Source organism: Apostichopus japonicus, chromosome 16 (assembly GCF_037975245.1).
Source record: "Apostichopus japonicus isolate 1M-3 chromosome 16, ASM3797524v1, whole genome shotgun sequence".
In the NCBI taxonomy this organism is placed as follows: Eukaryota; Metazoa; Echinodermata; class Holothuroidea; order Aspidochirotida; family Stichopodidae; genus Apostichopus; species Apostichopus japonicus.
Window position 1 is genome coordinate 3941300 of NC_092576.1, and position 24632 is coordinate 3965931.

The following is a 24632-nucleotide window of genomic DNA, read 5'->3' on the forward strand; positions in this document are numbered from 1 at the left end:
CTGTCTAAACTAAAGCTGTTGCTGCTAGTTTACCATGTTGCTGTTGTTCGTTAATGTCTAAACTTACGTTGATGTCCAAAGTCACGTTGACGACTAAACGCGCCTTAATGTCTAAACTCACGTTGATTTATAAACCTTACGGTTGATGTCTAAACTCACGTTGATGTCTAAAACTTTCGTTGCTAAGTTAACTTACGGTTGATGTCTAAACTCACGTTGATGTCTACACTTTCGTTGCTATCTAAAGTTCCGTTGTGAACACATTGTGAACGAACATCATTCTTTCTTTTCAAAAAAATTATAACAATCAACCGCAAGTTGCTTCCGTGCAGTGCTAACAACATATCTATTACAGAGATTTTCATGCTAAATACAGCCAATGATGTTTTCTCAAATTTCCCGAGATTTGTTTGGTTAATAGTCCCTTACCCATTGTCTGCAAACATGCTTGCATCTTCAGTGCTCAATGAACGCAAAGTATGATGGTTTAACTATGTAACGCGAAAAGGGGGGGGGGGGGGTAATCGTTAATGTCATGCCGGATTTGTAGCAACAGCCATGTAAATATCCTTAACAACCTGATTTGTCGAACAAAATCACGTTGTTAACGATATTTACATGATAGTTGATACAACTCCGAGGACGTTATTTACATTTATATTGTTAATGTCATATTTGAATAATTGTTTTATCACAGAAAGTTATGAGTTGAGACAATCTATGAATTTTGCGGGAAGCTACCACAACATCTCTGATACTGAAAAGGACTTTAAATCTCACAGTATGTTTTGTTCTCTCCATATTGAGAGTTGATAATGTAAAATGTGCATTTATACCACAGTTATTTCTTCGTTGCAAACTTGCGTAAAGTTTTGCGGTCCCTTTGACCACGTGCTTCAAGTCATGATTCTGGTGCAACACTAATTCGTGTACATAAACTACTGCAGTCATACATCGTCAAAAGTAGTCATTGAAGTTTCGACATTGCGTAAAAATGTTATTTAAATACTATAATTTTTACGGAAGCCCATTAGGGCCAAGGTTGTTTTTTTTTTCTTGAAATCCGAAATCCTTATTTTAAAATCAGAAATCTTTTTTTGGAAATCCGAAATCTATTTTTGGAAATCCGAAATATGTTTTTTGAAATCCAAAATCTGTTTTTCAAAATCCGAAATCTGAAATCCTAATTTTAAAATCCGAAATCTATTTTTTGAAATCCGAAATCTATATTTTAAAATCCGAAATCTATATTTTAAAATCCGAAATCTATTTTATGAAATCCGAAATCCTTATTTTAAAATCCGAAATCCTTATTTTAAAATCCGAAATCTGTTTTTTTAAAATCCGAAGTCCGAAATCCTTATTTTAAAATCCGAAATCCTTAATTTGAAATCCGAAATCCTTATTTTGAAATCCGAAATCTGTTTTTTAAAATCCGAAATCTATTTTTTGAAATCCGAAATCTATTTTTCAAAATCCGAAATCTATTTTTTGATATCCGAAATCTATTTTTTTTTTAATGTACGGCAGTACGGGCGACTTTTGCAGTCGTTGCTAGTGTTATCAAAATGTTAGCTATTGATCTTTATTAAATGGTTTTTGTCCAAAATTGTCCGTATTTCTAAGTTTGATAGCCCAAGCTGGAAAAAACCCTTTATCAAATCTTCACGCTCCGCCATCTTAACATGGATGCAAGATGAATGATGCAGCATTGGCCTTCAACAAACTTTACAATGAACAATAATTAATGTTACAAACGCTGAAGTAAAAACTAGGTTTCGAAAAATAGATTTCGGATTATAAAATAAGGATTTTGGATTTCGAAATAAGGATTTCGGATTTTAAAAAAAGATTTCGGATTTCGAAATAAGGATTTCTGATTTCGAAATAAGGATTTCGGATTTTAAAAAACAGATTTCGGATTTTAAAACAAGGATTTCGGATTTTAAAAAAACAGATTTCGGATTTTAAAATTAATAGATTTCGGATTTTAAAATAAGGATTTCGGATTTTAAAAAACAGATTTCGGATTTTAAAAAACAGATTTCGGATTTTAAAATAAGGATTTCGGATTTCAAAAAATGGATTTCGGATTTCAAAATAAGGATAACGGATTTCGGATTTTAAATAATAGATTTCGGATTTGAAAATAAGGATTTCGGATTTTAAATAATAGATTTCGGATTTGAAAATAAGGATTTCGGATTTTAAATAATAGATTTCGGATTTTAAAATAAGGATTTCGGATTTCAAGGAAGAAAAAAACAACCTTGGCCCTAATGGGCTTCCGTAAATTTTCGTGGAGTTGGTTGTTTCCAAATACTGAAAAGCATCCAGGGTAAATGTTGGATCAGTTGCTCTATGGTTGGATGTAGTATGCGCTTCGTGAGTAACAAGAGGGGCACAGTATTGAAGTACGTAGGCAATATGACTCACAGAACTAGTTTACTAAACCCGCCAAGCAAGTTCATTCGTAACACCAATCCAGTTCGGAGTTTCGATTTGCGAAAGGGATTGTGTTGTAAATGGAATATACACAAACCTCGCTCAGCATTGTTAAGAATTTTAGACCAAAAAACCCGCTAACATGTTATGCAAGAAACGAATCATCCAAGATACACTTGAGTTTTGACTAAGGCTATGTGTTGTAGGTAAGGTGATATGATCTTTTCTCCACAAATGTTCAGGATATGCGCATGTGCAGTTGAAACTCCGAAGTTTGAACAGGCCTAATACAAATTGCGTGGAATTTAGCGAGATATGCACACTACATTTGCAGGGATATTTGAAGAGTTGGGGTAGCTGGTGAAATCGCTGCAGGTCAAAGCATCGAGGTACTATATACGGAGTTGGAGAGGAGGAAAGAGTGGCAGGGCAGGCGAAATGAAGGTCGGACGGCCGCCCTTGTAAAACAGCGAAGCTAGGGCACTGGATGGCATCCGCCATATGTATATTGTGTAGAGAATTCACAAAGTACAGGCAGTGATAAGATCGCATCTTCTCAACTATAAACACTAGTAAAAGTATAGGTCATATAATAAACGCTATGGTGTTCGATCGGGACGAAAACCTTTGTCTGTAGTAATATTACTGTCATTCGTTTTACTTGATTGCCGACATTCACAACATATCCAGACATCATGTAATGGTTCAATAATTCAATTTTAAGTACAGTATTTTATGCTGGCATTTTGTCTCGACACTCGTTTCACTTGATTACCGACATTCCCAGATTATCTCTACACATTGTTGGAGGCGCTCAATGAAATCAGTTTAAAAATGCAGTATTTTTATGCTGGTACTTTGTCTAGACACTCGTTTTACTTGATTACCGACATTCCCAGATTATCTCTACACATTGTTGGAGGCGCTCAATGAAATCAGTTTAAAAATGCAGTATTTTTATGCTGGTACTTTGTCTAGACACTCGACGTTGTACTTGATTGCCGACATTCACAACATATCCAGACATCATGTAATGTTCAATAATTCAATTTTAAGTAGAGTATTTTATGCTGGCATTTTGTCTAGACACTCGTTTTACTTGATTACCGACATTCCCAGATTATCTCTACACATTGTTGGAGGCGCTCAATGAAATCAGTTTAAAAATGCAGTATTTTTATGCTGGTACTTTGTCTAGACACTCGACGTTGTACTTGATTTCCGACATTCACAGCGTATATGCATAGCCTATAAGTATAACATTATAACTTTTTAAAAGTTGTTTACCGTGCAGCCTCCTATTTGTATGAGTTGTACTAACGCACATGTTATCTGATAGGCTGGCTGTGGGAGATACGGTAGCTTATAAAACAAGGTTTCCACAAGTTTGCGTTTGGTGACTCCAAATGGACTTGGACCTCCAAGACCCCTATTGTTTTTGGTGCAGGTGTGTATAGCCACGTACAATAGACTGACCTGTGTTTATTTAATGTATCAAAATGGTGGTTCGGGCCATTTCTATAGTAACAGCTAGTTCTGCTTATACTAACACCTTTCTAGTGTACTGAAGTCATCGAAACCTCAATGCATTTTGCATTCTGGTTTACATTACGCGGTTGAGCAATTTTGAATAGCGCCGATAGCAACAACGTAAGTTTAGAACAATCAGAACAATTGGACTAGTTTACAATTTTGAAAACTTTTTCTAGGACATTGAAAGCAGCTCATTCAAAATTTAGATACCGTTTTATTCATACAAAAATGTGGTATCACCTTGAGTAGTTAAGTTTTACTTAATGAAAAGTGAAGTAAAAGTTACCAAAGTTTGAGTTTTAAGTTGGTATTTAAACTGTGTGTACTATAAAACTATAAAAGGTTTCTGGGACGACAAATGTAAAAGTTGAATCGAAAATCTTAAAATACTCTCCTATGAATCTACATCGAGATGATTGCCATAGTGTTGTGATCAATTACAATGTTATATAGAGTAACACTCTGCTGGATTAGCAAATGGTCGAACAAAAAAGGTGACTTAGGATATTTTTTGTCTTCTTTCCATTAGTTGCACCAATAATGTGTAACAAATCATACGGTTGAGTGTTCGCAAAGTTTGAATGCTGATAACTGGATACAACACTGATTGTTAAAAAGAAGTGGTGTTTCTGTTATTATTTTAAAAATACTTTATATATTTTCATGGCTATTTCTGAGAGCCTTGTGAAATCAAAGGAATGGTTTTGATATTTTGATGCAATGAACTAATCAGCTATTACACGCATTTAGTTTGTCATTTTTGTTATGTTCCAGAAATAATTATTTCTTGTTTTATGTTTTCCATATGTTCAAAATAAAGGAAACCTGTAAACAACGTATATATTTTGTCGTTATAACTTAAACGCTTAGTTCAATAACGTGAGTAGACAGGGATTACTTGCGGTCTTGACAAGTGTTTGCTATCGCAACTACTCACCATTGAGTGCATCATATTAGAACCGGTCTCTGCATAGACACCAAAAAAAAAAAAGGCAAAAACAAAAACTGAAGAGGGATGCATTAACGACACTTAAATGCTCAATTAACTTCAACAAGTCTTTTTCAGTTATACCATTGCTTCTTATTTCCTTGTTAAGGATACACATACATAGTTCTACAGTGCGTAGTACACGGTATAGCTATGCGTATATAACAATAGTCTAGCAACGACAACTATAAGATTGTTTCAAGGCTGAGGTATATGCAAATTTGAAATACCACACTGCTTAACCTATGGCCTATATATTCAATTACTTTTGTTTGATTTTAACACGCATCAATTTACATCACCGCATGCTTCAAATTGAAACTTAACCTCTACTGGAATGTATATAAAAGCGGTGTTTCTAAAATGTGAGTATTAGTTTAAGTTGAACTGAGATTCAAGTATAGTGTTTCGTCGACCAACCAACATACCGACCAAAGACAATGCTTTACCTTTCTACTCTGCGTATTGGTCTGCTTTCTGTTGTGCTTTCAACAGTTTTTGCAGGAGGTAAGTATCCAGTTCTGTTCTTTAGAAAAAATGCTTGAAGTTTTAATAAAAATCTCGACACATTTCGGCTTGATACTAATTTCGATCAACAATTAGTCTGAAAGAGAATCCGAACGTATCAGTTTTTTTGTCCAGAAATTACTTAATCAATCACTTTGATATTTAAATATATAGGCCTAGTTAAGATTCTACTTGATCAAGTTAATATCTCGAAATGTATTACATCGGAAATTATACCAAATGTCTAAGCATTCGGTGAATTGGAAATTAACGTCTCACACGATTACTTCATGCGATTTTTTTTTTGATAAGCTTCTGTTTATGAGTGGTAAATCTTCTCACTTGAACTGTAATGATGGGAAAAGTGAAATCATGGCTAATAAAGCAATGAAACTATCGAAAGAAATACGTTAATCACTATCGAATAATATCATTTTTACAGATTGTAATGAATATTGTGGGAAACCGGCTCCGGAAGGGTCATGTTGCGAACGGTTCGGTCTGAATGTTAACCGTGATTCCGATGTAGTCATCACCGCCTCAACCTCATACGGCAGTGGATACGGCCCAGAGAGAGCCGCTCTCTTTGAAGCTGAGGTTGGGGGAATTGCTGGTTGGGCAGCCGCCAGTGACGACGCGTAAGAAAATGAAATTAACAACATAATTATGTCAATACTATATAATGAACATACAGTAAATTATATTTTCTAACTGCTACTATATTATACATATCGTACAAAGGTAATGATTTTTCATTGTTGCTTAGACAACATGCTAACATTTAATTTTGTAATAGGATATAAGGATGGATTACAATACGCATCGTTGAGGTTCAAGTGTTTAGGTGGATTAAATAGTCAGAACAATTGTGATATCATTAAAACAAAGCATGTTTATTGAAGATATGGACTGGTCTGTACAAAAGTTAAGATCGAAACTGTGGCATAGCAAACACATTATGTTTTCAAGCCAAAACCGTAGTATGTAAAAATAAATCATTATGGACTCGCAATAAATCATTCTTATTATCTTAGGATAAATGTAAATATATCAAAATCGGTATGCACTCATGAATCTATCTTAATGTTAAAGTAAATTTGTAAATATCATCACGGACTCATTACTCAAGAATCTATCTTAGGTTAAATTTAAATATATGAAAATCCATATCTATATTATGACAAAAATGGTTCAATATTATTATTATGATTTTTTTCTGTTGCTATAGCTAAATAATTCTAAAATGTTGTCGCCTAATGCTTCCCGTAAGAAAAAATGTACCGTAAGAAAGTATGTTCTTATGGTCGGTTCTCATCTGTTTCGCAGTAAGCAATGGATTCAAGTAGATTTTGGCTCCCCTCGCCAAGTGACAGGTGTCCTCTTGCAAGGGCGCGGTGCCGGATGTTGCAACCAGTGGGTTACGTCATTCCGAATTCTCTTTTCCAATGACGGGGAGATTTTCTATAGTACACCGGTAAGCAATAACAGATACCCGTATTTCTTACGTTCTTATCATGTGTTCCCTACTCCTCTCCCCCCCCCCCCCCCACTTTCACTCATCTTCTCACAGCTCCCTTCCCTCTTTTTTTCTCCACACCTTTTTGTCTTTGTCCCTCTCCAATTTATTCCCTACCTTGTGCCTTTAATCTTAGCTTTGTCCCTCCACTGTTTATCTCCTACATCTCCTCTTCCCCTGTTGCTTTCTTCTCACCATCCCTGGTCTACTTATAATCCCCTTTCATTTATCTCATTGTGTTCACCGTGCTCATTAACCTGTCTGTATTCTGTGCGTGTCTTTGTCTCCTCTGTTACTGTTACTTGTCATTTAGCCTCTGAAGAAGATCCTGCTAGGATCGAAACGTCAGGCCAACTTACTTTTACACAATCTATTACACAGGCTCTCTAGTGAATAAGCAGTTTGCTAACAGCTTTATTTTATTTTAATATAAAAACTTCATACATATAGCTATTTTTATTTGAGATACATTAAACGACAAGATAGTCCAACAGTGGTGTATTTGGTTTAAGCAAGTTTTCATTTGGGCATTCTTCGTCCGTTCAAGATTCTGTTATGACTCTGGAACTGAAGAAGAACTAATATTTCGCATCCTGTTAGTCATATTAGATCTGTAAAAATATGGCATCGAATCGTTTCGCCAAATGAACGAGTCCTTCATCTGAATCATGTAAAATTTTAGTAGGAAGTGTAATGGATATCCTATACTCTATCGTTACTTCAACTTGTGACTTTATACTAAGGCAAATAATGCTGCCAATCACTCGTCTTGAGCTACAAAATAGTATTTCAAATATCGCACGTCATTCCGTGATGTATTTCTCTTTCACAGACTATCGAGGGAACATTCGATCGACACACCGTAGCTCGTCGTTACTTAGACCGACCCATTGTCGCTCGCTACGTTCGACTGAATCCCATTACCTACTTTGGTCATATTACTCTAAGGTTTGACCTTCTTGGATGTGAAGCAGGCATCTTTGGCTAGTTGTAAAACGAAATTCCCTTTGTTTGTGACGCAGCCGTCTCCCATACTTAGAGATATTTAACAATGGTTGTCCTTTAATTTAACGTTTACGAAAAATGTAGCTAAAGTATGTTACTTAAACTGAAGTACACAAGACACAAACAGTTTACCTTAAGTTTCTGTTTGAGATGGTAACAATTGTGATGGTGAAAGGGTTACTGTAGCTAGATTGCATGAAGTTTACAAAATATACCGCTAATAAATATCCGAGAGATCGTATAAACGAAATTTTGTTTTGAGCTATTTTTAAGTCTAATGATTTAACTTTATGAACGTGTTACTGCCATGATTTACGTTAACGTTAGCATTTTTTAAGGTAAACTGGCGATAGTAAATGTTGCATCAGTTGGTATGCACATCTTTCCGTCGGTTTGTTTGAAACAAATTATTGATAATATTAACCTTATTTGCAGAGGAATATGTTTCTCGTTATAGATATGTAGTAAAAGCAATCAAATGAAACGCATTTGCCAATCAAACTAATTATAATACGATTTATCTCTTTTTAACTAGAAAGCATATACTGCGGGAATTTGCAGTTTGTGTATGGTTATGCTAACTAGAGCGACGGTACTATGTTATGGAGACTACAATACTGCGCAACAATAAACACATTTTGAACTTTTTGCGCTTTCGTACGTACGTGCAAACTGTATCTACAGTGTACGCTTTATCGCAAATAAATCAGCATTTTAATATACGACCGCACAGCGCGTTTGTGGACCGAATGGGGTTGCTATGTGCTTAAACAGTAGCGCAGGCAAAATAAAGCATGTTACTGCAAGACAAGGTAAGTGACACCCACTGTTTCAAAAAAAAAAAAAAATAGTATCGAATGGTAGCAGTTGGTCAAGGCGATGATTCTGCTTCCTTTGATTGATATATCTTAGACGGTGCTTACATTGCATAATCTATTAGTACAAGTACTATATGAAGCTAAAGACATAATATTAGGATTGGTAGGCTAGCCTATCAGTACAAAAACCATATGTAGCTATAAAATTAATATTACGGCTGTTAGCCTAGCCAGTAGCAGTAATACTACTATATATAGCTATATAACTAACATTAGGCCTGCTATCCTAGCCTATTTGAACTAATGCAATATGTAGCTATATACCTAATATAACGGCTCGTAGCCTAGCCTATCAGTACTAATACAACATGTAGCTACATTATATTACGGCTGGCAGACTAGTCTATCAGTGCAAATACTATAAAATAAAATAAAACAAATAAAACAAACAAACAAATAAAACAAATCTAAATGTACTCGAACCTGGGGGATGGGGCAGATGATGGATGTGAAGGGTGGGGGGGGGGCAGTCTTTCGAGAGAGCGCTAAAAATGAAGAGTAAACGTTTGTGTTGCCATCTATCGGAATAAGGTTCGAACATCCCGGACTCCTCATCGCCTCTATTCATTAACCTGCTGAGGCTATCCGAGCATTGAGTCACGTTGATTGCTTCTACACTGACTATACATGGCCTGCATGCAAATAGTGTGAAGGCTACGCGAAAACAGTATGAATGTAAAGGTTGCCGGTTGCCCATTTGACCTTTCTATCGATTCAATTATTAAGTTTCACTATTTCGTTTTTGTATCAAAAAAAAAATGGTGAAGTTTTTGTACCAAAAAAGGAAACTTTTAGTACACGAATATCCCTATACGAAAAACAACCCTTCCGTTATACCCCTCCCCTTATACCCCTCATCCAGGACGGCAATCCACCGCTATGTGCCTGAAAATGGGGACACAAATTTGACTGTGCCACCCCACCCCCCTCCTCCACACCAAAAACCTGATTACTCCTCTGATGAACCGCAATAGTTCCTTATTAAGTGCGTTAAACAGATTTTGAACCGCCTTGTTTATAATGTTACAAATAATATATATAGTTAGACAAATATGATTGTAATGACGGTACCCAATATACCATACAAGAGTCCTCAGTACTACATTAAAATAGTTGTAATTAGGCTTCTGCTGGCAATATGAGTAGTTGTCCAAATTCATTGCGTCATAGTAGTTCTCAACCCTCCCAAGAAAGCAATCTTCAATTTCTCGTCATTATGCGGATCCTCAGTTTGTGTGTAATAAGGGAATCATTCCTCAGTCATTACCAATGGTTGGAACAAGATTCTAAGAGTATAAATGCCTGAGAATATGTTTCACTAATTCGTGGCACGGTACTTCTGACATCATCATTTATTCTGATTGTCATGATATGCACTTGTCCAATAAAATTCACATTTCGTTACTGTTTGATTATCGTTTCTCTCAATTCAATGTACATACAATGACGTAAGCCGTAAAGTAACAATTTATTTGAAATTTCTTTTCGGGTAATATGTATCTCACCCACTGAATTCTCATACTGCATTCAAACAAGAAGATACAGGAAGACAAGATGAATGAACATTTTGCTCAGAGTTCAAACAAGCTAACAATGACCATGCTTCCTAGACAAATATCCATGTGACAATCCGGTTTGAACATTTTCACTGTAAACGTACTTCGACATAAAGGTGGCGCCCTTTCTATTAAAAAGAGCTCTGATTGAAGAACAAACAAATATTTGTTTCAAAAGATTAAATTCCTTTTGAAAGCCCCATTGACTTACATACTAAATCACAACAGTAATGTGGTCTCTAAGTCCAAAAAGAGGTCTCACTATCTAAACGCTACCCATCACTGCACTCTAAACACAATCTAGTCAAGCGAGGCTAAAGTCTAGTCATATCGACTGGTTTACGTTAGTCAACGATTATCCCGCCATAATCTTGGTAGAGATGCCTTCACGACTAACCCAAAAGGTCGCCTGACCAGAACATAATGGTCACAGTTCTATTTTAATCTGGTCCTACAATAAATGTCAGCACTGGGACGAAACTCACTAGTCAATCAGGTTGATATATTCGTCATATGAAAAAGCGCGGGAAAATATTAACAATTGTAGCGCCACGGTACGGCCTAGCGTACTGCACTGAACTATAGTACATTGTACACATACGTACACGACGAGCAAGGAACGTACAGCAGGGAGTTAGCAGCCAGACGGTTACGGTACGAAAAATCAAAAAAATATTATCATCCAGTGATATTGTCAGTAACCATTGCAAGGTTAGTATATTAGACCAGTTTTCTTTGGGCCTTTGGCCAGTGTCGTTTGTTAGTCACTTAAAAAGTATATAGTATATTAGACCATAAAGTGTGTATTTTCGATTATTCCAACTTGTGTACGAACAAGCTAAGATCTAGGTCCTAGGCTAGGCCTATCATGCAGTAGCTATAGGCGAATTGCCTAACGTTAAACCTAATGACGTTAAGCTGCCTTGTAGTTGTAGTAGTTGTACAGCACAGTTTATCGTAACAGTAGGCCTCCGTATATTTACAGTATCATGGTGGCCCCGGTATTCACGCGTTTCTCATGTTTGCAATGGATAATTTCTTTACAAAATAACAAACCTAAATTAAACTTAATATTTATAATCTGTATTAGAAACTTTAGCCTTAGGGGGATAGGACCTTGGCTATATTATTCTTGAAATATTTTAGGGGGATAAATTCACAGCAGTGTTTCTCCTGCACTTTCAGGGGGGGACATAGCCTAGGCTTAGGTCCTAGGCCATATTATTTATACCTAGATTAGGTTTGAGTTAAGGATTAGCCTCCAATTAGGGTCACCCTAAGATAACGAATTTACTAGAATAGTGTGTATGGGATTGTGTAGTTGCGTGCGAAACTGTTACACTAAATAAGCTGATTATTCCTATTTTATATTGAAATTAATTTATTTTCTATTTTTGTTTTGATAGTCTTATTGTTGCTATTTCTTCGGCTGTAATAGTTTTAGTATTTTAGTTTTATTGTATGCTGTCATATTTTATTGCTTTTGTCTTTAATTTCTGAATTTTTGTTTTTGTTTTTTTTATTAATTATTGTTAGTTATTTATTTCTGTATTTCTTAGGATGCAATATTTTTAGATTGTATTATTTTTAAGCTGTAATACTTTTAAAGTTGTATTTTTTTTCCCCTTTTTTAATGCGTTTCTGTGAAGCTGCTTTGAGATCATTCTTTTGATGTAAAGCGCTATATAAGAATAAATTATTATTATTATTTAGGGCCCTATAGCCCCCCCCCCCCAGGCCTAGCCCTAAATAGTTTTTATAAAATACAGAGGCTAGGCCTATGTTTCATACGAAACATCAACTGAACATGACGCCAATCTTTTATTACCAGTTTGTCCACAGACCATCCTATCCAACAATCCCGTTAACAATTCACAGGAGAATACACTCCCCCTTCCAAAATAAACATTGGGGACCTTGGAGCAATCTAACAGCCTATTGCTGCCACAGCTGTGTCATATCAATTTATAGGCCTAGTTGTCAGTGATATAGAGGCGGAATATTTCTGGACAATTGCACTGACTTGTCCGGAATTTTTGGCTAAAATTTGTTATATATTCTAGCGACAGTTTTTTCTGCTATTTTTTAAGTTTGTACAAAACAGTTCCGATTCAGAACAAAGGTGGGTGGGTGTTTAATTTGTTGTAGCTGTTTGTAGGGAGTCATATAGCCTTGGACTAGGCTTTTTTCAAGATGGAATATTCCTCGCTTTACCTGTGGTACCGTGAACCGCAGTTGATCCCCCTAGGCTAACCCTAATTCCATTGGAAATAAAATAGGACATCTTTTACGGGGTGTTTCATTCAACTTTTTGGAAATACTACAATTTCAAACATAAATGTATTTGGTTATCATTGTACACTTGACAAATGAAAATGTAGCTACCATAGCGGATTGATTAATGTTTGCACATGTTTCTTTTCCATACAGGTATCAAATGCATTCAGGCTTCTGTATCACTGCATAGTAATTTCACTTCCATTTCTACTGTACATTTTAGTAATGGGATGTGATTAAATAGTTGAATTGTGACTGGTATCGTACCGTACATGTTTACCCACATGCTGTACAAAATATGCACATGAACATTAGGGATGTGAACAAATAACAAAAGTTGTATGTCTATCACATTGGCAGATAGACGTCATTTAATTGTGGAAGAGGATGCTACTAGCGAAGTGGTTAAGAAAGTCTATCCTTGGCTATTTGAAGATGAAGAGGTACTGTATGAATATGTCTTTGTAGATATTATTTATTATACAGTAGTCTGCGTAAAAGTAAAATTCAATCTTGTGGTTTCAAAAGTTATGGACATTTGAATATATTCACTTTATGCCCACCACTTGTTCGAACCACGACTTTGTTTTTCAAAAATCAATTCAAGACAGTGTTGCGCTAAGCAGCGCGATTGCAGGATTCCCACACTTTTTTTGCTGATACCGCTATTGGGAATTTGTAGGGGGGATGTTCCCCCTTAAAAAGAAACCATTTTGTTTTATTCTGAGCTAGAGCCCGATCTATACCTTTATCAGCAAGATCACTCCGCAAAACCTCATGTCCTCATCCCAAGACTTGGGGAGCCTACTGCTCCTACATTGACCAGCTACAGTAGTCTCTCTCTACTTCTTTACCAATTCGCATCTTCCATCCCTTTCGACATGTCTAAACCATCTCAATCTACGTCTCTGAACATAATCCCGAATATGTGTTAGTCCTAAGCGATCTCTTAACTTCTCAGGTGAATTTACCATATGTACTGTATAATATCTAATTGATCTCATTTAACCATAGATACTACTTGAATTAAAGCGACTTGAAGGAAAGACGACAATGGCACAGTTGCTTGGTGAAGGGCTTTCCAAGTATGGAGATGCCATAATCCGCTGCACTTTGAAGATGAAGCATCCCACTGTCATAGATACATCCATGGAGAAGGACGAGGGTGCCTGTTAAGGTACATTAGTAACAATTCAATCTGTAATTCACTATTCAAGTGATCATCACCCAGGTATGTGCTGGGTCTTCAAAATGGACTACGAGCAAAGTCTGAGGCAGGGGTGGATGCAAAATATGTCTTGGTAAGGGGGTATAACCATTCAGATGTATGGTAGTGAAAAATAAACACCTTCATTAGACATTAACGTTTGTCGTCTTGCATCATACAGTCTGAGGAAAATAGGGCGCATTCGTACATACTCAGACTGTGGTAGCACTAAAAGGCTAGTGCACGCATTTGTCTCTTCACATCTTGACTCTTGCAACAGACTCATTTATGGACTGCCAAATAAGCTCCAGCGTTGTACGAGCTGCCAGGTTGGTTACCTTATCTAGGAAGTGTGAACACATAACCCCCATCCTTGTAAATCTCCACTGGTTACAAGTGAAGAAGCGTATCATGTGTAAGTTAATGCTTTTGACCTGCAAAATATTAAATAAACTTGCTCCATACTATCTATGTAAACTTCTCAATATCAATGAACAGGTACATATTCTCAGGTCAAATGCTGCTACAACACTTATTGTACAAATGTCAGCACCATTACTTACGGTGAGAGTTCTTTTTTCAGCAGCTGCTAAACTCTGAAACCAACTACCACCACATGTTTGAAATGCTAAATCTATATGTAAATTTAGGACCTTGTTAAGACTTACTAGCAGAGGGTTGTGTGATTTTAAATCATGCTGATTTAAATCAGTGGTTTTTTTTAAATCACTGATTTAAATCACTTTTCTAATTCTTGGCAGGAAAAGTTGAATTTGTGGTCAGCATATTCTCTGAAATCAAGCAGTTCCTTATAAAATAGAGTCTCAATCAAGTATCAAAGCAATTTCAGTAAATCTGGGGGGGGGGGGGGGGTTGTATTTTCAGGGAGAAAAATCCTTGTCACATACACCGGTATGGCATGAGGCCTATCATGCTTAAACAAATTGAACAATTCTAGAAATTGCCTGCTAGAATCCCCTCAGAGTTCAGTTAAGTTCAGTAGAATAAGGATCAGGATGGACCCTGTGAAAGACCCTGTACCACAGATAACCCAGACTGCCAGATATGATCATGGATGAACACAATCAAGTGCTCAGATGATAACGAGACAGGCTGTGTATTGACGGTAGATTGCATAAATTATGGCTGTGAAGTACTTCATTTGGTACAAACAAGTGTCTGTGTTCAACAAAGGGAAATTGGTACAGTATCATGGGCCCCTTAGTGGAGGGGATATAGGGCCTAATTTTGAAATTATATTCAAGACTGTTGACTTCCCTTGATTGTCCCGAAATCAAATTAAATCATTGGGCTGACTGCTCGTATGTGATATGGATGGGTATAGATGTTTTTGGAAGATTTAGGTAACATTTGAGAGGAAATTGAACTTTTGATTATTGCAAAATTTATTCGATTATTAAAAAAAAAATTAAAAAATCAACTCTGAATTAGCATTTATATTTGCAATATGGGTAATGTTTTGTATAATTATATTTTTTCTGTGTGCAGTGCATTGCAGCATTGTGGTCTTGGACGGAATGCCCTATATAAAAACGTTTTATTATTATTAAGGGTATTATAACATGTTTGAAGTCATGGATATGGATATAGAATGTCTATTCCAATTTCCAAAAATATATTGTTCAATATGCAAATCCATGGGTGGAAGTAGGTGGTATGTGACAACCTGCCCCCACTTCCCCCTATATGCCTATATGTATTATAGGCTACACGATATGCAGTTTGATCCATTTATATGATGCAATGTTACATTGTTACAAGCTGAGTATATGGAAATCTAGTCTACTTACTCTACTTTGGAAACAAGAGGCATTTCAATTTATCACTGTCTGCATATTCTCAAGTAATATCTTCCTTGTTCAACTTTCACACTAGTTCATGCTCTGTTGCCAGCTGAATCCTGAGGTTCAAATTTTCATGTGTCAATCTGCTTGCTAGTCTGCTCTCTATTATCTTCATTTTACTGAAGACCTCAGAATATGGTATATGGTTGTTAATTCGGGGAAAACATGTTCTCGGACTTCAGGAATCTGTAGGTATCAATGAAACCTATCTGCTTTGGGTCCAAGATACGAGTTTGACAACTGATACATATTCTTGACAAATGGAGCAACTCTTTCAATACAATCTCAGTATTTGATATTTTTCCATTAATTTTTCCATTAATATTTCTATATTTTGCTTCAAATGTTCCTTATCAGTTATCATTGTCTTGAATCCCTCAAGCTGAAACAATGACATGTATGCAATCATTTTTTATGGCCCATGCCAGTAGGGGCCCACGACAAATAACTGAACAATTGGCATAACTTAAAGATGCTTGCTTGGGTTGAGCTCATACTTGATATTACTTAGCTAAGTAGCCTAGACCTTATCAAATGATACAAATATCTTTGCTGAAAATAAGACCTGTGATGTATTTAGTACTCTACTTTAATATTATCACCTAAGCAATTTATCGAGTATTGAGTATTGCTCTCCGGACTGCAGATGAGTGAATCTGTGATATTTTTGTCCTATCGATGTTACCAAATATGACATAATATCACTCTTCTGAAATGTCATGATGTTATGAGTGCTTTAACATTCTGTTGTTGATTTTTCTTTTAGAGTCTAGAATGCATGCAGCAATTCTGTCAGTTCCGACTCTACTGAATGAGAAGTTGGGTGCTATGACTGTATTTGCAGATGAGGGTAGTGTAAGTACCCAATGTATTATTTAAATCAACAGTATGTAAACTATGGGTCAAGGCCATCAGAGGTGGTCTGATATTGTATGTTACAGTGTCGAGGGTTCATCATGATAGTGCCCTGGTAGTGTTTCCTTTGGGGTATTCAGCAATTTTAGGTCTGATGCCATATGGGCTATTTCAGGAAATAACTCAAAATTAATATTTTCCTACAGATTGTATGGTCACAATGCTTAGAGTTTAATTGTCACGATAGTGTTTTGGTAGTGCTCCTTTGGGGTGTTTGGAATTTTAGGCCAAAGGTCATGTATGGGCCATATGGGCCATTTTGAACTCCTGAACTCCGCTTGAAATCACACAAAATGTTTCTTTTCCTATGAATTATATGGTGCAGTGTTGAGCATTTTTCACAGTGGTACTTAGGTAGTGCCTCCTTTGGGTTTTTAGGATTTGGGGGCCTAAGTCACCTGTAGACCATATGGGCCAATTTATGAAATCACTCAAAATGATACTTTTCATACAAATTTGCCCTAAAATTAGTTTAGCCCTAACATTTGTTGGGGCATCTTTTTTTTTGGGGGGGGGGGGCATTTTTTGGCATCCTTATTTCTGGGGGGCCTTGAAATATTTGGGCCCTGAAAACCTTCTGTCTGCAACAAAGGCCCGCACATCTGATCATTATTCCCTAACTAAATATCACATGTATGACCTGGGAGTGTTCATAGCTGTAAATATAGTAAGGGCATCATCACAAAGGTAGAATAGACTAGTATGTATGTGATAACTGGAACAGAATGTTGGACAGATTTCAATCTGTAGTTGCAGTAACCATAACCCAATGTGGATTTCCTGATCAGCCCCAAGTGTATTAAAATCATCTAGTGGAATGAATCCCTACCATGATGTAATTAGCTGTAACAAGATGTCATAACTCATGGCAAATATTCATTTCTCTCTAAAATACACGGAACCAGTGCACCATTTAGCTCTGTTGTTTCATTTATACTCTGCTATTATTTATATCATCAAAAATAGTATTACTTGTAGTGAATACGATGTACTGTAAATTGATTTGAAAAAATATTTAAGAAATTATTTATTTTGATTCCTTCGTTGGTGGAGTATATTTGTTTGTTGGTCACTCATGGCCATCATGGTGGATCAGCCACCCCTCCCATTTTCTGAAACTGGAAAGCGCTGTATATTGAATACATATACCTTAATATCTTTGCAGGTTACAGACTTGTCAGACGTGCCAGTTTATATCCAGGTGACAGAGGATGAAGGTGTTCCAGAGTACACTGTGATAGTGGAAACCTTGCAAGTAGCTACTTTGAAAAGTTTGTTCGCAGCCATGTGCAATTATTTGGCAGTGTTCTATGTCCTAAATATGGCATATGAGCCTTTGCTGAAGAAAACCCTTCAGTTTTAAAAAAAATCATTTTGAATGTTGATGATACTACACCAGCAGATAAATCAGTCAATAAAATTCTGGAGAAACTAAACATGCAAATCGCTAAAAATTGATGGCCTAATTACTGCTCCAGGCACCTACCATTTTTTGTACAGTTTTTTTGGCTCAAACTGTCATCACATTTATAACATAGAATACTGCCTATCAATTGCACTAGCATATATGAGTCAAAATAGGCTAAGGTGTTATAAAACTGTAACTAACTTGCAAATAATAAGTCATTGAAAATTTTTTCATTATCATTTGAGCTGTTGCGTGTGTTAGTTTTGACTTACAAAATGTTGTTATTTTTGGTTACGATGCCGAAGGCCGAGTAACCTATGCGATCAAGTTGGCGTGTGTGAGGGTGCGTTTGTTTTGCTATCTGACCGAGGACTTGAACAAAACAATTTCAGGTCCTCGGTTGTGATTTCTAAAGAATCACCACGTCCTCGGAAGAATTCTATTGTATGGGGTATTGTTAAGGTTAGGGTACGTGGATTTGAACAATGGAAAATACAATGGGGTCCTCAGTCTGAATGTAATGCAAACATGTGTGTGTGGGTATGCGTTTGTTTTGCTATCTGACCGAGGACTTGAACAAAAGAATTTCAGGTCCTCGGTTGTGATTTCTAAAGAATCACTACGTCCTCGGAAGAATTCTATTGTATGGGGTATTGTTAATGTTACGGTACGTGGATTTGAACAATGGAAAATACAATGGGGTCCTCGGTCTGAACGAAACACAAACATGTGTGTGTGTGTGTGATGTGACAGCTTGCTCGTAAACACGATATCTCAACAACGACACATTGGATCAATGTCATATTGGACTGGTGATGTGTGGATGGTCCCTATTGTTTTTGTTCTCCATCACATGAATATTAATAAGTGGGTAGGGCTTAAAGTAAAATTCTTAAAATGTCAATATCTTCGCAACGGTATGTCCGATCTGCTTCATACTTGGTATGGTGATGTAAGTGGTTCATTGTCACATGACAATGGAATTTCATCTAATTAATATTCATGAGTAGGTGGGGCTTAATCCTTAATTGCTAGAAATAGCTTGTAAACCTGAAATCTTAGAAATTAAATGTTGAATTACTGTCATTTTAAACTAGTACATGCTCCATGATTAGTAGATGTTCCCTATCGTTTTTGTTGTTCATAACATGAATATTAATGAGTAGGCAGCAGTTAAAGTGAAATTCTTAAAATGTCAATAACTTTGCAATGGTATAACCGATCATCTCCATACTTTGTTGATTGGTGGTGGATAATAATAGTTACATTTTCATATGAAAATAACATGTAACCTCATTAATATTCATGTCTTTGTTGGCCATATTGCATTTGTTGTCCCTCATTCCTAAACTCCTGTCATTCGTCACGTTTGACATGTTTTCCTGGTTCCTGGGAGCTTTCTGATCTTATCTATATTTGTTTTGCTTTATAAAACCATGAAATTGGCTAGCCAGGCCATTAAAGGAGTAGTCCAGTGACAAATTAAACTGGACTGAAAAAAAGTAACCTTTGCAATTAAGTTGGCATATGTGTATGTTGTGATGAGTTGGCATGTTTGTATGTTTTGATCAAGTTTGCATGTGGGTATGTGTGTATATGTATGTTGCATAAATAGCTGGCTCAGACAATTAAAGGGATAGTCTATAGTGAAAATAGTAAATGAACTTAATAATCTGGTATTACTGTACATGTACCTATAGAGTATAGGGAAATCTTATGTGAGTGGGGTAGATTAATGTGTTGGTAGTAAGGTGTGCAACTGGTAAAATCTGATGGGTGTCAGGTGGGGGGGGGGGGTTGTCAGATGAGTAGGGTGATGTTGGGATCAGGGTTGTAGGATGGTAGGTGAGGCTGCAGGTGGTATGATGGTAAGGGTTCCGCTCTGGGTTGGGGATATGGGTTGTGTCGTATGATCCCCATGTGTTTGTCTGGAGAGGGGGTGTGGGGTGGTGAAATGCCTAGAGTCAACTATATCACTTTTTTTCAACTTTATATGTACATCAATAAAGGCATTAATTTTTGGTTTTGTTTACGATGGCCAGGTAATCTACAGTTTAGTATGTTTGCAAGTGTATGTATAATCTTAAAAACAATAAATTGAATTACTGTAAATGTATTGAATAACTTGTAGATATGCTACATTATCATTACATGGACCTCATTGTTTTTGTTGTCCAGTACATGAATATGTGGGTGGGGCTTGTAATCAAATTCTTAAAATGTCGATATTTTTTCAAATATATGTCTGATCACCTTCATACTTGGTAGGTTGGTACAGTAGTGCTACAGGAAACTGAAATTTCATTTATATTCATGAGTGCAACTGACAACTTTATGTCTGATCAGCTTCAGTTTGGTTTCAGTTGTCTGGCAATAAGTACAATACAGGTATATAACAATAACAAATTCTGACTTATCTTATTTCATAAACTCTCATCGGCATCAGAACCACTAAACCTTTGGGTTTTCTGGTTCTTCAATTACTGATGAAATCAGACACTCTTTTGTACTTACTATTGAGGTGAAGCATATGTAGTGTTTAAGAGAAAATATAAAATGTGATTCCAAATTAATACAGAAATTCTTGCTTTCTTTTTTTCATGTGAGAGGGCTTGATGGTCTAGCAGTGGTTAAGGCCCAATCAGGTTTTATATCCAAGAATTGTTCCCACCAGTTAGCTCAACAGACAGCTTTGTACCTATAAGGGAGTTGTCGCAGGTTCGAATCTGTGGTGGGTCATATAAAACTAGTATAGAAAAACTACTTTTATCCATGGGCAAGACTAACTGGATTAGTCAAGTGACTGCTGGACTAATCATTTAGGTCGCTTGACAAAAGCCTGGTCGATAGAGCATTGTTGAAAGACTAGCAAAAACTGGTCATGTGACTAATTGAATAAGTCAATTGACATCTTGACTAATCGTTTAGGTCGCTTGACTAAAGCCTGGTCGATAGAGGCATAATTGAATGACTAGTAAAAACTGGTCATGTGACTAATTGAATTAGTCAACTGACATCTTGACTAATCGTTTAGGTCGCTTGACTAAAGCCTGGTCGATAGAGGCATAATTGAATGACTAGTAAAAACTGGTCATGTGACCAGGTTTACTTAGTCATATGACCAGAACTATTTGGTCACTGGACCAAAAGTTAGTCAAGTGACTAGAATTAATTGGTCGATAGAAGCATTGTCTGGACTAATGTACTCTAGTCATCTTGACTAGATTATGTTTACAGTGTGGATAGCTGACAAGTTGTTAATTCATTACATTATCAATTTTTCGTATCATTACAATTCCTTAATTTTGCAAATGAGAGCCTGAAGTTTTCGTCATTTGTAAACAAATCTCTTTCCTCAGCAGTAAACAGTTTCGTACGATGCTCCTGGAAGGCCTGACGGGGTCTAACATTATCCCAGTTGACGCAATATTCGCACCACATGTACTTTTATTCATGCTTTTTAACATGCAAGCCACATAAAAACAAATCCTGATTGATATCATATCAAAAAAGAGGTTCTCCGTCTTCTTTTCGGCCCTTTATTAGATATATACTCTGGAAAATATGTGTAGGTAAAGTAAATCAGTATTGTGAACGGATCATGGACCCAGGCCAGGGAACTAATTATATGGGCTATAAACTGTTGTTGATGTCTTTTCTTTATTGTGAATACGGTCCTGTAGTTTAATTCACATTGAGATATGAGAGTGCAAACATTTGATCTTTTATTTTTTACCTGGTTGTTCGAAGTTACTTATTATTATTTGTTTTATTCTCAGTCGCTTGATAATTTCAAATATCAGCTTACATTGGTTTTGTAGTGCTCACTTCAAGACTGCTCATTTATGTTATGTTATTATTGGTAAAATCATACCATCATTATTAATTTCAATATTGCTCGTCTAGAACGTTTCTGGAAATATTCATATACTACGATGTGCATTAAATATAACCTCCCATGCAATAATGGCATTGTGCTCTGCATTTGTATAACCTATCTCCTTGAGTTAAATTTTTAAATGGATATTGTGTTGTGGCTGAACAATATTTCTCACCAAAAATTCACTGGCAGAATTTGAATATTATAAATGTTAAGACACGTTTGTAGACTAAAGGGATCTGACAAGAACAAATTTATAATATTATCATAATTGCAATTCAACGGAAAACCTTTTTGTCTTACTTCTCTAATAACATGGTTTGGGGTATTTATATTGGAACAGCTGTTTCTGGTTAAAACGCAGAAGTCTAGTGCAATGAAGTCATCGAAGCCTCAATGCGTTTTGCATTCTGGTTTAGTATGCGCTTGTAATTCCTTGCAATTTATCACACAATCAGCAACGACCGCCTTGACCTCGGTCGGATAACCTTGCCATACTATACAAACATATTATATAACAACTACGGATCAATGACTGAATAGAGATAATTACTAGGGGAACTATATCACAAGAGAGTGAGCAATATCAATTATATAACCAGGTTCGTCTATGCAACCACTGAGCGAAGTTAGTCTCCCAATAATGATAAAACACATCGTTTGTCACTTTTGCAGTGCATGTAGTACTCACAATCTACACATAAATGACAACAAACACCTTCAAAAATCGACCGAAATGTGGTAAAGATGGAGACGGTGGTATCAGCGAGTTTTAGAAGCTACTATTTTAGTAGTAAACATTCCAATAATGTTATGTGTTGCCGTGTGCTATAAAATGACGATAGATCAGTTTCGCGCTATTAATTTACTAGCGGGCATTTCCATTCAAAGACGACATAAAGAACATTACGACAGAACTTTTGGTTCTGTCGAAATACTGTTAAACAGAATATAAAATTCATAAAATGTGCCAAAAAAAGCTAAAAGTTTTGATTAAAACGAAGACGGCTGTAGCACTTTTATACTATCAGTATTTCCTTCAATCTCAAAGTGATGGCATGCTGATGTTAGAAATACCACCTTCATTTTGCTAAAGGAAGTATAAAGTATCAAACATGCGTTGCAGTTGGGTTAAATTACCAGCTTGAACGTGGAGATTAATTACATAGGAAAGTAATAGAAACCATTTTCGAAAGTTGAAACATGATATATTTATTATTCTGTATGATATTAATACAATGTATGAGACCTTGTTAAAGTTAAATCTCAATTTCGTGTCTTCAGTTAATTTGAATATAAACAGATTATCAACTCGCAGATCTGTTAAACTCCATAATTTCACTAATAGCAAGATATTCTCCAGATATCTCTGGGAGGTAATGACCTCTGATACTTACTCCCCAGATATACCTGTGACATTGAGCGACCCCGAATGTGGGCGAAGCCCGTAAGGGCGAATGGATTACAACCTTCACGTCGGGTGGCTTTTGGGATGATTTTTGTACGAGTGAGCACATTTTGTGTATGTTCATTGCGGCTGCATAATGTATTGGCTACTTATTTCCACAAAATATTTAGGTTCAAGAAAGACACACTACATAAGTAGCCAAATTAATCATATCGAAAGGTATAGCTTAGCGCAAGACTGTATTTAAACTTATAAATTCATTTAAACTGATCCATCAAACAACTAAGGCTCAGTAACCTCCCAGTGTGAACAATTAACATATCGAAAGGTATAGCTTAGCGCAAGACTGTATTTAAACTTATAAATTCATTTAAACTGATCCATCAAACAACTAAGGCTCAGTAACCTCCCAGTGTGAACAATTATGACAGTCACAGTTATAACATCAGTGCGGTCTGCCTTGTTTTACGACATTAATAACACTATTACTAATTTGCACGTTGATGCCTGTCCATAAATATACATTGACAAAACTCAGAACAATTGGAGCTAGTTTACAATTTTGAAACAATTTCCTGTGACATTGAAAGCAGCTCAGTCAAATTTGGATACCGTTTTATTCATACAAAAATGTGGTATCAACATGAATAGTTAAGTTTTACTTAATAAAAAGTGTAGTAAAAATTACCAAAGTTTGAGTATTAATTTGGTGTTTTAACTGTGTGTACTATAAGACTATAAAAGGTTTCTGGGACGACAAATGTAAAAGTTGAATCGAAGTTCTTAAAATACTCTACCATGAATCTACATTTGGTGGAAAAATCGAGATGATTGCCATAGTGTTGTGATCAATTACAATGTTATATCGAGTAACACTCTGCTGGATTAGCAAATGGTCGAACAAAAAAGGTGCCTTAGGATATTTTTTGTCTTCTTTCCATTAGTTGCACCAATAATGTGTAACAAATCATACGGTTGAGTGTACGGAAAGTTTGAATGCTGATAATTGGATACAACGCTGATTGTTGAAAAAAGTGGTGTTTCTGTTATTATTTTTAAAATACTTTATATATTTTCATGGCTATTTCTGAGAGCCTTGTGAAATCAAAGGAATGGTTTTGATATTTTTGATGCAATGAACTAATCAGCTTTTACACGCATTTAGTTTTTCATTTTTGTTATGTTCCAGAAATAATTATTTGTTGTTTTATGTTTTCCATATGTTCAAAATAGAGGAAACCTGT

At 36.0% G+C, this 24632-nt stretch overlaps 1 protein-coding gene and 1 long non-coding RNA gene across 2 annotated transcripts; both read left to right on the forward strand.

The window, feature by feature from the left end:
• The first annotated feature begins 5312 nt into the window (after nt 1-5312).
• On the forward strand, nt 5313-8244 carry LOC139982010 (lactadherin-like). The gene is made up of 4 exons (XM_071994509.1): nt 5313-5473; nt 5916-6111; nt 6800-6947; nt 7822-8244. The coding sequence occupies exons 1-4, from the start codon at nt 5407-5409 to the stop codon at nt 7975-7977; spliced, it is 567 nt and encodes a 188-aa protein (XP_071850610.1). The 5' UTR covers nt 5313-5406; the 3' UTR covers nt 7978-8244.
• A 2469-nt stretch (nt 8245-10713) lies between these two features.
• On the forward strand, nt 10714-20673 carry LOC139982021 (uncharacterized). Its single transcript, XR_011797957.1, has 5 exons — nt 10714-11139; nt 13066-13148; nt 13720-13882; nt 16544-16632; nt 17858-20673. It is a non-coding gene; the product is annotated as an uncharacterized lncRNA (long non-coding RNA).
• The last annotated feature ends 3959 nt before the right edge of the window (nt 20674-24632 follow it).

Coding starts and splice junctions, on each gene's coding strand:
- LOC139982010 (XM_071994509.1), top strand. CDS start 5,407: ATGCTTTACCTTTCTACTCTGCGTATTGGTCTGCTTTCTGTTGTGCTT. Junction 5,474..5,915: donor TTCAACAGTTTTTGCAGGAG/GTAAGTATCCAG, acceptor TCATTTTTACAG/ATTGTAATGAATATTGTGGG. Junction 6,948..7,821: donor AGATTTTCTATAGTACACCG/GTAAGCAATAAC, acceptor TCTCTTTCACAG/ACTATCGAGGGAACATTCGA.